At 44.9% G+C, this 14,008-nt stretch overlaps 1 protein-coding gene across 3 annotated transcripts in view; it reads right to left on the bottom strand.

Moving 5' to 3' along the window:
- Positions 1-14,008, bottom strand: part of mpp3a (MAGUK p55 scaffold protein 3a) — an 89,086-nt gene that overhangs the window by 62,865 nt on the left and 12,213 nt on the right. For all 3 annotated transcript variants that reach the window (XM_078529695.1, XM_078529696.1, XM_078529697.1), the window contains exons 2-3: positions 12,825-12,921; positions 34-152 (exon numbers count right to left, since the gene is read on the bottom strand). In XM_078529695.1, coding sequence (XP_078385821.1) covers positions 34-152; positions 12,825-12,849 — 144 coding nt within the window. In that variant the 5' untranslated portion in view covers positions 12,850-12,921. The remainder of the gene's footprint in view (positions 1-33; positions 153-12,824; positions 12,922-14,008) is intronic.

Genomic DNA, 14,008 nt, shown 5'->3' with positions numbered 1-14,008 from the left:
AGAGTCTGCACTACACTGTTTGCAATACTATACCTTCATGAGTGAGTTGAAACTGTGTTCACTGAAGACTTCTGTCAGGAAGCCAATTTCTGCTGTGAGATTGGCATCTGGTCTTAGCTGTGCTGTCAGCAGAGCCAGTATCTCATGCAATCCTGTAGAGAAAACACCACAATGATATCCATAGAGCTGTTACAGAAATCACCACAATGATACCCATGGGACTACTACAGAAAACACCACAATGATACCGTGTCGGGGAGTCTAGTGTTTATCTTCAATTCCTTGATGGTTGGGCATTATTCAGAAAGTTTTGTTATTTAGCAGACCAAGTAAAGAATTTGAGACCATTTGCTTTCCCTGTAGTCCTAAATTTTTTAAAGGGATACACATTTGCGTATTCACCCAACACCTTGACTCAACATTTGTTTCACTGATTAGGATGTTGTATGTCAGCATGCATCCCGGCCTTAAAATCCATGGACCACAATCCATGTGGTTACACCTGGGCCCACCAATCCCCTCCCACTAGACTTTGTATGGTTGGCAAGTGGGAACCTAAATAGCACAGGGCAGCCCTACCATTGTAGACATTATTCTAGAATCTGCCTCCCCCAAGCAGCCAGAAATTCAGGTACCTACTGTCAACTGGAGAGGTGCATTTCTTATGCCATCCATGCAAAGGGTCTGAAAACCAATATTTCTTCTGTTTGGTTCTAGACTACTTCTGCAACCTGGACGTTGCCCATCCCCAAATAACCTCACCACCACATGATCCAAAGGCCCAGTTGCACCCATCAGTATGCCACAATACTCGTGATCTATAATGCTGAGTCTTGAATTAGCTGGGGAAATGAGAACTCTACATGTAGGGAGTTTTTGTCCCATTGGTAAGGGGCATGTGGAAGTTCCACCCCTTACAAGTCCAACCAAGAATTCCCAGAATCAAGGGGTCTCAGAGTAAATGAATCTAGTCTTTTCTATTGGGTTCTATTGGAGTTATACCAAGATTCTTGAAAATGTGGACCATTTTCCATATGTTGGGAGCGTACTCTTGATGAAGGCATATACAGATGATAAAATTCATAATCACCTCCAACATGTCAGCTCAGCCTTTGGCTGACTGAGGAAAAGAGTATTTGAGGACCAGGATCCTAAACCCCAGAATAAGCTTATGTTACCATATGGGCAGCAGTGATCCCTACGCTCCTATGCTTCGGAGACTTGGGCAACCTACTTCAGGCACCTCAAAACACTGGAGAAGTACCACCAGCGGTGTCTTCGCAAGATCCTCCAAATCCAGTGGCAAGAAAGGTGGTCCAACAGCAGCGTCTTCTAAGCCAACTTTCCTAGCATTGAGGTGCTAATCACTCAAAACCAGCTCCACTAGACAGGACATTTCATTCTTGTGCCTGACAGCAAACTCCCAAAGCAACTGCTTTACTCAGAGGTAATACATACCTGAGGATTCATGGGAAACTCTGGCTTGTGACCAATATGGCTAAGGCTTATTCAGGATGGCACCAAACATATTGAGAGACTTCGCTGGAAACATGCAGAGGTGAAGTCCAGGCATTGGAGGGTGTGCAAACAACCTATGTACCCAACTCTTTAAGCATCAGCTGCAGAGTCTGTAGATCGCACATCAGACTTATCAGCTATTTCAAAACCCATTGAACCTGAATGGAAACAAGTCATCCTCAATCTTGAGGGGCTGCCTAAGAAGAAAAAGATTCCAGTTGCCCAGTGGAACCCTCACGAAAACTTAGGGGTTTTGTATATAACTCCAGCGATGCTATGAATAGGAAATGCAATGCATAATCCACTTGGTCATCCATAATCCCCAAAAGAGACTCATAGCATCATGTCAGCTGGACACAAAACATTTCATTCAGGGGGTTCCTTTAAACAGTCACATATAAATTGGTAACAAGGGATAATGGAGAGATAACAATAAGTACATAGGTTTCTGACCTTATCAAGGTGCTGCTTTTTCACACAGGAACATTTCTAAATCAAAAATGGATCATCATTTTTGAGCAATATGAATGGACCCTTTTATAGATTTCATAATTCTTTAGTTTCCAACATGGTGGTCTGTTGCAAGTCTCCTACAATCATTTCAGTCATTGTGAACATAGAATGTAATTATAGAATTGTATAATAGAAAGAGTACAGAAGGACCTCATTTGGCTTATCGAGTCTGTGCAAGTTCTTTCGAAGAGCTATCTAATTAGTCCCACACCCCCGCCCCCACGCTTTCCCATATTCCTGCAATATTTTCTGCTTAAAGTGCTTATCCAATTCTCTTTTGAAATTCACTATTAAATATATTTCTACCACCCGATCACACAATGCATTCTAAATCCTAATTAAATGTTGCATATAAAAAGTATTTCCTCATATCACCCCTGGTTTTTAAGTCAATCATTTTAAAACTGTGCCCTCTGCTAATTGACCCTTCAGCCACTGGACACAATTTCTCTTTATTTATTCTTATCTAAGCCCTTCATGATTTTAAACACTCCTATCGATTCTCCTCTTAGCCCCCCCTTTGTTCTAAGGAGAACAGTTGACAGGAATGAACACAAGGGATCTAGTCTAATGTTTTAATTCCTAAAACTTATAACTAAATGAAATCACATTGCATTTCCCATCTAATTCTTACCCACTTATTATGAAAATCCAAATATTAATCTTTCTTTACTAATGCTATAAAGAGCTGGGCAATAATACTTCATAAATACATGAGTATCAAATTGATGAAACATTTACATTTTCTCTACACTCGCTGAATCTCAATACAGCAGGGCATATCTCTGAGTCATATTCAACATTTATTTCTCTACCATTAACAATAATTCAGATTATTTGGTCACTTATCTCAAAGTTGTTTGTCAGACCTCACTGTATATAAATTGTCATGTTTACCTCAATTCGAACAGTGACTACACATTGACTGTGAACTGCTTTCAGACTTCCTGAGCAAATAAAAGGTGCTTTATGAATATAAGTTCTTTATTTTTAATGTGTTAATTTCAGCTCAGTTACAGGAAGCTATTGGTAGTATTGTTGTTTATTAAGCGTTGGAGGTCTTGTTGCGCAGTCGGTTGTGTCCCTGCCTCTGAGCCAGAAGCTCCAGGTTCAAGTTCCACTCCAGGACTTGATGGCCAAGGTAGGTGTGTTCATAATACAGCCAAGCAGGTTGAATATCCACCTGTAAATCCATCCAACACACACCAATGGCAGGTGGTAAGAGTGGGAGAGATTCCTAATCAGCCATGTGAGGAAAAATTGGAGCCTCTGCCATCACTATTCATCGCTATGGACGACAACATGTGTGTAAAAGCAACTCTGATCCCTTGGGGAACTGTTTGGCTCAGTTGGCTGGAGTGGATCAGATTGGTGCCAGCAGCGCAGGGTTCAATCCCTAGTCCAGCTAGGATGACATAAAAACAGGAAATGTCTTCTTCAGAGCCATACAGACCCAAAATGTTAACTTTGTTTCTCTCTCCACAGGTGCTATCAGTTTTTCCAGCATTTTCTGTTTTTATTCCAGATTTCCAGCATCTGCAGTATTTTGCTTTTATCCCAGCTAGAGTGGATGTGAGACCTGTCTTGATGGTGGAGGTTGTGTCAGACCTGCCTTTGGGCAGAGAACTGAAGAAGATTTATTAAATATGCAGTTAATTTTAGATTGAGTTCACAACCCAAAAAATGCAATCTGAAGGATTAGGTATGCTTTAAGTCACCCTTTGAATCAAAGAATGCATCAATTTTATGATAAACTTACTGTTTAATTTAACTGAACTCAAATTTGCTGCTTCCTCCATTACACCAAATGCTTAGTGACGTTGCTTAGGTAACAGTGAAGTTTAGCTTCAGCACACAAGATATGATATAAAGATTTGCTGTGGAATTTTAAAGTATATATGAACATTACACTGGATAAACTCATTACATCTAGTAGTGTTACTGAGGCTGTTACTCTGGATATACTCATAGTGCATGGTGATAACGCAGTTGATTGTAGTTGAGGCGGCTGCGTAATTGCATACCTCTGTATCATCCCCAATGGAATAACTGTCCTTTCATGGTCTAGGCAATCAGTGGCACTAGTTTTTACTAATTAGATCATCTATGTCCCTCAAGCTATTAACAAAGAACTCCAGCTGAGTCTGTGTGGAGAAAATTACTGAACTGTATCACTGGTCCTGTGTTTACTGATCAGCACACCTCTCAATACCCATTGAACACATGGGGTGGAATCGTCCCAGGCTTGCACTAAATGTGGTAGCGGGTGGGAAAAATGACATTTTACCCACCGGCTGCAATGGGGTATTTTCACGCTGTATTGTTCCAAACCTGCTGTATTAACTATGCATTCCCAGGAAACGCGCCAGTTCCGTGGCGGGCAGGCTCTCATTCGCCCGCCACGCCATCACCTCGCCGCTTCATCACGCCAGACGCTTTATTTAAAGTCCAGCTGCGCACACACCTCTCAGTGCTTCCAGCCCACGACTGCTGCAAAGAAGACATGGCCCTGAAAGGCAAAAAGACTGCAGCCCCCAGGCTCAATGACGTGTCCCTCGAGTGTCTTTTGGACGCAGTGGAGGCTCACCGTGATGTTCTCTACCCCTGCTCTGGCCGCAGGTTGTGCAGCAACATCACCAATCCGGCTTGGAAGGTGGTGGCAGTGGTGGTCAGTGCCAACACCCTGCAAAAGAGGACAGCCACCCAGTACCACTAGAGGATGAATGATCTCTTCTGTTCTGCCAGGTTAAGTCACACTTCTCATTACTCTCAACTCACATGCTCACAAATCCATCGCACATCCACAGGGCCCTCACTCACTGCCAGTTCAAGGGGCATCACCATTCACTCTCTCACACACAACTTCATTGCCCTCATCCCATCCAATCGGACCACTCACCAGCCACACATGCCAGGCATACTTATCATCGGGCCTGGCAGGCATCCTGCTTACAGTCTCTCCATCTCTACTCATGCAGGACAAGCTGGCACACAAGGGGGAAAGGTTGCTAACCAGTGGAGGAATGCCTGAAATCAAGGTCCTCACGGACTTTGAAAACACAGCCATCCAGCTGTTTAGCAAGGATCTGGACCATTCCTGTGCTGATGGTGAGGTCGACGGTGCTCTGCCAATTGAGGATCCAGCAGTGCAACATCCATCAAACAACTAAGCTGTGAGTGATGTATCCTGTTTCACAGGCCACTGTCATGCACTAATTATCTCTCCTTGCTTCCGTAGGCATATCTGCCAAACAGCCGAGGGAATCCATGACATAGAGCCTCCAAGCCCTGAAGAAATCTCTGATGAGGAATCTGAAGGCACCCTCCTTGAAGACCAGTCACAGTGCTCGCCCACACCCTACATCAGTGCAGAGACACACACCTCGGTGGGATCTAGTTCTAGAGTAGCCTCAGGATCACAACCTGGTAAGCACATTGCACTTTCTGATCCACAGCAGGTGGCTGCAGGGACTTCCTAGGTTCCCAGCACTCGGAGAACTGCTGGAGGCCAGAAATTTGCTGAGTTCGAGTCAGATGACGAGCCTCTGGATTCGGTCATGTCACAGTTGCTGGAGCTGCAAAGGCAAGCTCGGGAACATCAGGAAAGGATGTCCGCTGCACTTCTCGGGTTGCAAGGCACGATGGAGGAGTCCGTCTGCCTTCAGGCTAAGGTGATAGTGCTGGCATGCCAACGCACCGAGGTCAACACTGGTAGAATTGTGGCCGCCATGGAGACCTCGGTCCAGGACATCGCTCCTGCACTGCTGCACGGGCTGAACTCCATCACTGACACCATAGTTGGCCTCCAAATATTGTGTACGCGAGGGGAGTGTGAGGCAGCTCGATCTCACTCCAGCTACCCTTTCTACTCAAGGAGTCAGCCTGGGCCTCTTGGGCACCCATAGGGAAGAGGATTGGCAGGTGTACCACCCGAGGAAATTCATCCAGGTGACTCCAGTAGCTTCCTGCCCATCTGAATCGCCTCTTCCTGTGACCTCAGCAGCTCCAGCTCCACAGGCTGAGGAAGGAGCCACTGCCACACAGCACGACCCCGAAAGCAGGGCGGGGACCTCCAGGTCTCTGCCCTCCAGAGGATGCCCGTCAAGATCATCACAGACAGGGCGTCGCAGTTGACAGACTGCCTCCACCTCCGCTGTGGATGTCCGGGGAGAACCAAGATGTAGTGGCAGGGTTAGAAAGGTTAAGAAGATGTAGTTGTACAGCCTGGACATGGGTGTTAATCACTTGTACGTAATGTTCACTATTGTCAATAAACTCTTAAGAATGCCTTCCTGCCTATGGCTCCTTGTTCTGATGAGCAGTGTTCATGTCACTCAGATGTGAAACCTTTCAGCACAAGATAAAGGCAGGTGTCTCAGTCCAGGGCCTCTTCCATGTGCTTAGTGCAGCCTTCAGACCAAAGTGATGGTCCAGCCTCACACTTCCTGGACACATTAGTGATCTTGCACCTCGACGGTGCTCATCATTGCTGCCAGAATGTCGTGGGCAGGCATCACAGAGTTCTGTCATTCTCTCTGTGTGCTCTCAGCACCTTTAAGGTGGGGCTGACCCCTATCTCTTCAGCATCTGTGACCAGTGACGCTGTGCTCCTGAAGGGGTCAGGTGCTGAAGGCAAAGGATCAGATGCTTATGCTTTTAAAGTTTCATGGCTGCTCCATCTCCCTGATATGACCCTGATCACAGAGCGCAAGCAAGCTGCCCTCGGCCAGACAGGAGTCGGACATTCTCAGAGGCTATGTGAAGATCTACAGAGTGTCCTCACTGCATGTCGTCATCATCCTCTTGCAAATGAACAACTATTAGGGCCTCCACTGCGTCCACATGACAGGAGCATTATCACAGAGGGTATGTGCACTGCCATAAGCCAGACTGGAGTCAAATATTCACAGATGCAATGTGAAGATCTTATGGTGTCTCCTCACTGCATGTCGTCATCATCCTCCACAAATCTAGCAGCTATGAGGATCTCCCGAGTGCCTGCCTCATCTGGCCAGTGCGAGGACCTCATCGCCGCCTTGGAGGACTCCTCGCCTTCACCATGATCGGCATCCTCCTCCAGCTCCCGCATCTCCTCCTCAGCCAGCTCCTCTCCCCATTGCAGCACTAGGCTGTAATGGGCGCAGCAGACAACGACGATGCGTGACACCCTCTGTGGACTATATTGCAGGGCTCCACCAGACCGGTCCAGGCAGCAGAACCACATCTTCAGCATCCCAATGGTTTGCACCACCTGCGAGCTGCAGCATGAGCCTCTTTTTACCTTCACTCTGCTGCAGTCTGAGGCCGCTGCACGGGTGGCATCAGCCACGTCCTCTGCAGGTGGCCCTTGTCCCCGAGGAGCCAACCCTGCAGCCTCTGTGGGCCTTGGAAGACGTCAGGGATCTGTGACCGACTGAGAATGTAGGAGGTGTGCACAATCCCTGGAAACTGTGGGCAGATCTGCAGGATGCGTTTGTGGTGGTCACACACCAGCTGCACATTCAGCAAATGAAATCCCTTGTGGTTGACACAGTTGACCGTGTGTTGTGATGGAGACCTAGCGTCATCTGAGTGCAGTCGATGGCATGCTCAACCTGTGGGAAACCCAAGACCTGGGCAAATCCAATCGCTCTTGCATCATGACTCTCCTGGTCCCAGGTGAAATGCATAAAGTTGTGTGGCTGTCGCGAAGGTGGTATCTGTGACCTCATGGATGTGTTTGTGGGTGGAGGCTTGTGCTATCCCACAGACTCAACTGCGGAGCCCGGAAAGGAGCCACCGGCGTAGAAATTGAGCGCCGTGGTCACTTTCACGGCCACTGGCAGTGGATGCCCTCCATGTCCACGTGGCACCAAATCCTGCAGTAGCTGGCAGATGTGACCAACCAGTTCCCCAGACATGCACAGTCTTCGGTGACACTGGTTCTCGATCCACCCCCTCCACCACCCCCCACACCCCCCACCCTCCACCACCACCCCCCACACCCCCCCACCCTCCACCCCGCATGTGCTTGTGTGCTACATTCAACTGCAGGGCAGCCTTTGCCCCTACCTCAAAGCCGCCTCAACCACAGGGCAGCCTTTGCCCCCACACCCAATCTCATTTCCACCGCGGGGCAGCCTTTACCCCCACCCCCTCCAATGCACCTCAACCTTGAAGTCCAACAGGCATTCCCTGGCGAGCACTCCGCAATGTTACTGTGCACTCACCTCCCAGCTCCCCAAAAGTGCACCCCTGCCAAGTGCACGCCTTTTATGTGCTGTTGTGAAACACGTCGGCGTGCGATCAGGCTGGCGTGGGCAGACAATCCAGCGGTGGGGGAATGAGTCCGGCGGCCTGGCCTTATAATGCAATGCTGATGTATTACAATGAGGTTCCCAATGCCTGATGGCGGGAAACGCAGCCCGTCATCAACGGGCTGAGCAGATGATTGCAAATCAGTTTCACGATGTCATGAAACCGATTTTTGGCCGCCTTGCCATACTGGCCGCTCACGCCACTGAACATACCCGACGCCAGCGGGCACAGACGATTCCGCCCATGAACTACTTTCAGCAAATTTGTGTTTGAGTTGTTTATTTCTGTTAATATTTGAAAACACATTAGAGCAATGTACCTACATTTATATAGCACTTTCACAACCCAAACTGACCAATAAAACTGTTTTAGTGATGCTGATTGAGGAAGAAATATTGGTAGGAAATATTGGCAGAGTAAATGCCTGCTCCTCTTCAAGCAGTGCCATGGATTCTTTACATTCACCAAAAATAGCAGTCACGGGCCTTGGTTTAGCATCTCACCTAAAAGACAACCCCTCTGATAGTTCTACTCTGTGGTGCCAGCCTAGATTGTGTGCTCAAGTGTCTGCAGTTGGGCTTGATGTCATAACCATCACGCTGAACTGAGGCTGACATGCGGTATTATAGGCCACAAAGGAAAGGTGAGGACTTGAAAAGTCACTAATTGAATTACATTCCTAAAATTGTTTTTTTAGTACTTATAGGCTGAAGTATTTTAAATTAACCCCTCTGTACCATCAGGCTTGTGATCCCTCAGAGTTTATATTGAATGCTGTCCTTGAGAAAATTTGTATGGTGTTACATACAAATAGTGTTACAGACAAATATTGTTATAGACAAATATTGACAAGTTCTTTGGGTAAAGCTAGTCTGCGATTTATACCCAATTATTTATCCATTCAGCGTGAGAGAACATTCAAATTTCAAGCCAGTCAGTGGGAGAGTTTCTTTTGCGTAAATAACTGCTTGGTGGGGATTGGATGCTATGAAATATGTCAGTTACAAATTTATAGCGAAATGTAACATTCTATCTTCAGTATAAATGGTAATTTGGAAATACACACAAATTAGGCTGTAATGGATTTATCTGCCTTCATTATTTCAGTTACATGTGTAATGCTCCATGCTGCTCTCCAGCTGAGATCAACCACCTGAACATAATACAGGCATCTATCACTTGTAGATAGTGAAGGAGAAACTGGAAATCCCATCATAATCGCAAGATTATATTTTGATAAAGTTATTTTGTATTGCTGATCTTTAATAACTGAAATAGACTTTAGTTATTAGTTTCAACCCAAGGTATAATTAACAGCACTGTGGGGGTACTTACACCACATGGACTGCAACGGTTCAAGAAGGCAGTTCACCACCACCTTCTCAAGGGCAATTAGGGATGGGCAATAAGTGCTGACCTCGCCAGCAACATCCACATCCCGTAAATGAATAAAAAAAATAGTTAGAAATAAATAGTTCTGAAGCAAAGCTGCATGTATGCATTACAAATATGCCCAAAATTTATTTTGAGATTAAAGTCTTCTGATATTATGAAAGACCAATTATACTTTACAGTAATCCTTTCTGCAGGGTATGTTTCTGCTTTTGAAATTACCGACGCTCAGTGATCAAAGAGTTAACATCTCATGTTTCTAAAAGAAAATTTGCGACATCTCATTTTATCCAATTAGGTCATAGTAATAGTTGAAAAATGAATGAATCACTGGGGGCTGTTGCAGTCATTATCGCTTAACCTCTACTTTTGTACTTCACTAATTGGCTAATTTAATTACTCTGACCTGAAAACTCCTCTATGATGCAATCCTGATGTAGTTTTTATGAACCTAAAGCTAAGGTTTTTCTTTTATTTTCTCTGCATTTAGATTTTTTTTAACCTTGAACTCATAATTTAATATATGAATTAATGACCTTTTGATTTTGACAATTGATCGATCCTTTCTATTTCTGATGGCTTTTTTTTTTGCTCATTGTGCTCCATTAGAGTCAATGTAGCTCAGTGGTAGCAGTCTTGTTTCTGAGTCCAAACTCTGTGGGCATGCCCCACAATGAGCCTCAGTACACGCTCTGCATTAATAACTGAGGAATTGCAGCCTTATCTGAGGTATTGCTTGAATGTACTTCAAACTCTGACTCCACCTGTTCATGTCAACAAAAACGGTTTTATGGCCTACAACAGAAAGTTCTCCTGGCATTTTAGCCAAAAACTGATCATTTAGCCACTTGCTGTTTGTGGTATCTTGCTGTGTACAAATTGGCCTCAATAACATTGATCGCACATCAGAAGTAATCTATGGGTTGTAATGCACATTGGAGTATCTTGAAATTGTGAAAGATGATATATAAATGCAAATTCTTCAAAATCATGTTTTCTTTAGACTGTTTAATTGCCCAGTGGATAATGCACTGTGTGGTACGGGTACCAATGAGGTCCAAATATTGGTGTGGAGGTGCCAAAATTGAGCTGGATGTCCTTGATGTGTATGTCTTGTATCTAGCAGCAGGTGTATGGGGATACTAGGAGAGGACCAGATTAAATTTGGCTGTACTGCCTAATGGTCAAATAATTACTCCATATCTGGGTATAATTATCAACTTGCAGTTTGAGCAAAACGTTGATGCAGGTCTGGTATCGTTAATCAAATTGACATTAGTGGAAATAAAAAATGGGCAGTTTTTAAAACAGGCACTCAGCTCATAACACCAGATTTACTTTCGAGAGGCTAGCTGAAAATTAACCTCAGCCCTTCCCAGAATCAAGTTGAAGCCTGGCTCCTGGAATGTGATACCAGATGGTTGCTAGTTTTCCAGCATCAATCACTGCATTTAGGAGAAAACCAGGAATGTTTCCTTGTTGGTGTATGAGCTCTTACACTTGTGTGCGGTTTATAATTACCTGGCTGTCTTTATACTCTCTACATTTGCCCCTTAGTGCTTGGTAGTGGTGTGTTACAGTTCACTCAGGGAGTCCGAGTTGCTGTGGCAACATGTACTTTACATCCATGTTGTAATCTGGAGCTATGAATAGTGATTGTAGAGTCTTTCCATCACATGGCTGATCAGGAACCTCTCTCACCCTTACCACCGGAACGTCTCTCACCCTTACCACCGGAACCTCTCTCACCCTTACCACCTGTCATTACCATGTGTTGGAAGGATTTTGCATCCTGATATTCAACCCGGTTGGCTTTGTGATCAACACACCTTGACCCAGAGCTTCTGGCTCAGAGGCATGGATGCTACCCATTGCATCACAGAGCCCCTAGCCTTAATATTTACCCACTATATATTCGTATATCTTTTCATGCAGAATTCACAGCTTTGCTGCTTTCCATCTGCCTGCAGTAAACACACACACTCTTATTTTTTTCACATTTGAAAACTGTGCAGGACCAGAGTTAAGAGCAAAATACTGCGGATGCTGGAAACCTAAAACAAAAACAGAAAATGATGGAAAAACTCAGCAGGTCTGACAGCATCTGCGGAGAGAGAAACAGCGTTGATGTTTCGAGTCCGTATGATCCTTCTTCCGTTGCTCTTATTGCAGCCTTTCGCATCTTTTCCCATAAATGGATTTTTTTATCTTCAATTCACTGCAATCATTCTTCTTTCTTTAATTATTTGACGGCAACCCTAAATGTTACATCAACTTGTGTACACGGATTGCTTGTTCTAAGTTTTGGGAAGAGTTTTGAATTGAGATTAGCAAATGATACGAGTTTCATGACTTCAGCAGTCTTGTATTACCCCGTCATCCTGCATTTCTAACAAACCATGGGCAGAATTTTGCCCTTGGCGGGCACCGCCCGCGATCGGCACCCGAACGCGATTACACGCTGGCGGGCCAATTATGGCCCACCCAGCGTGAAATGCGCGGGGCAGGACTGAGTGCTGCCTGTGCGGCGGGGGGTGGGGGAAGGCGAGTGGGCTGAGTGTGAACTTCACACATGTGCGTGAGTGAGCACTGCATAATCCCCCTGAGGCAGCTGAAGAGATAGGAGCAGGGACATCATGTTATTAATGAAACATTTCAAAGTTTTTATTTTATTCTTATTTGCTTTTGGAATCATCATCCTACATGCGCCCACCCACCGAGCGAAAATTTCTGCCCCATTTGTCCTGTTTCAGGTATTGGCTTACCTTTCTGCTGTTACTTGCAGTAATCAAATGCCAAGAACCCAGTGAGTAATATGTGAATAGCTACGCTGAGGGTTAATGTCATCAAACTGATAAGCAACTGAAAGGATAATACTTGGCTTTTAAGATGCATTTTCAACAAAAATTTCATTCCCATGTATCAAGGCATAATTCAAAATTTGGTTAAAAACTGAGGATTCATTTTAGCAAAAAAATGCCTACTTTAAAAAAATGGTGCTTGTTTTACGAATTAAGCAAGAAACTCATTCAGAGAATTGTAATCGAATTCTGTTTAAATTAATTTCAAATGTCTCGAGCATAAAGGAAACTGTAATAATGTACCTGCTGCTGTTGACAGAACTGGCATGGTGTCTACGCTGAATCCGAAGGACAAACTTTTCACGTTTCGAGGATGCTATTGCTTTATTCACTGGCAGTCCTGCAGAAGAGGATACAGATCACAAGAAAATGGGTCTACAAACAGCCAACTGCAATCGTTTGTCATATAAATCCACAGGATGCGCCAGGTTACTTCCCAGTGTACAGAATTTCTGATTCTCAGATTCGCAATAATAGAGTAGATAGCGTTCCCGCCTCTGAACCAGAAGCTACGGGTTCGAGTCCCACCCTAGGACTTGATGGCCAAGCAAGGTGCATTCATAAGGCAGCCAAATATGTGGATTAACAACCTGCAAATCGTTCCAAGACATGGCAACAGCAGGTGGTAAGAATGGGAGAGATTCCTGGTCAGCCATATGTGATGGAAAGAAAGTTGGAGCCTCTCTCATCACCATCCATCGTCCCAGACTACAGCAAGCATGTAAAAAGTGCATGTTGCCCCAGCAACCCGGATTCCCTGAGTGATCTGACATCACCACCACAGGCCTGGCTGGTCGAGGGAGAAGAAGAAGCTTGGAAAGATAGCAAAATGCGACAGGTGCCTTAGAGCAATTCCTGTTCATTGATTATGACTGTCAGTGGCAGATTGACCTGAAAAGTCATTCTGACAAATCTGAGACATCCTGTGAGGTAATGTTCCTATTGCTGAAACATAGGCAATTATTCTGACAATCTTTAAGCATGAATAGCATTCTTTGACAATATTGATGCACCTAAATCTTCAAAATAAACCTCCAAATTTTTCCTAAGATTTTCTCTCCTCTTTTCCCATAAGGCACTAATGCCTCCCCAGTTATCATTATAAAGTTACCAATTGCCCTCCAATTCTGTGCCCATTGACGTTTCTTCATGAGTGAAACCTAAACAGTGACTATCGGCAGAATGTTAAAAAAAATTGTAACCCTGTGTTCATCTAGCACCAGGTGCATTCACCAGTCAGGGGTGAAGAAGAATATTGAAACAAGGGTCCTGACATTATAGCCGCCATTACCATTCCAAACTGATATCATTTAATTCAGCATAGACAAGGGATCAAAGTCGGGATCTTCTTGGTCTGGGTGGTTCAATATCATGCTGAGCATGCTACACAGCAGGCGGGATTTTTGAGGCTGATAGGGCGGGACAAT

The sequence above is a fragment of the Cetorhinus maximus genome, chromosome 25 (assembly GCF_964194155.1).
Source record: "Cetorhinus maximus chromosome 25, sCetMax3.hap1.1, whole genome shotgun sequence".
Taxonomy (NCBI): Eukaryota; Metazoa; Chordata; class Chondrichthyes; order Lamniformes; family Cetorhinidae; genus Cetorhinus; species Cetorhinus maximus.
This window is presented reverse-complemented; position numbering and strand designations above follow the sequence as displayed.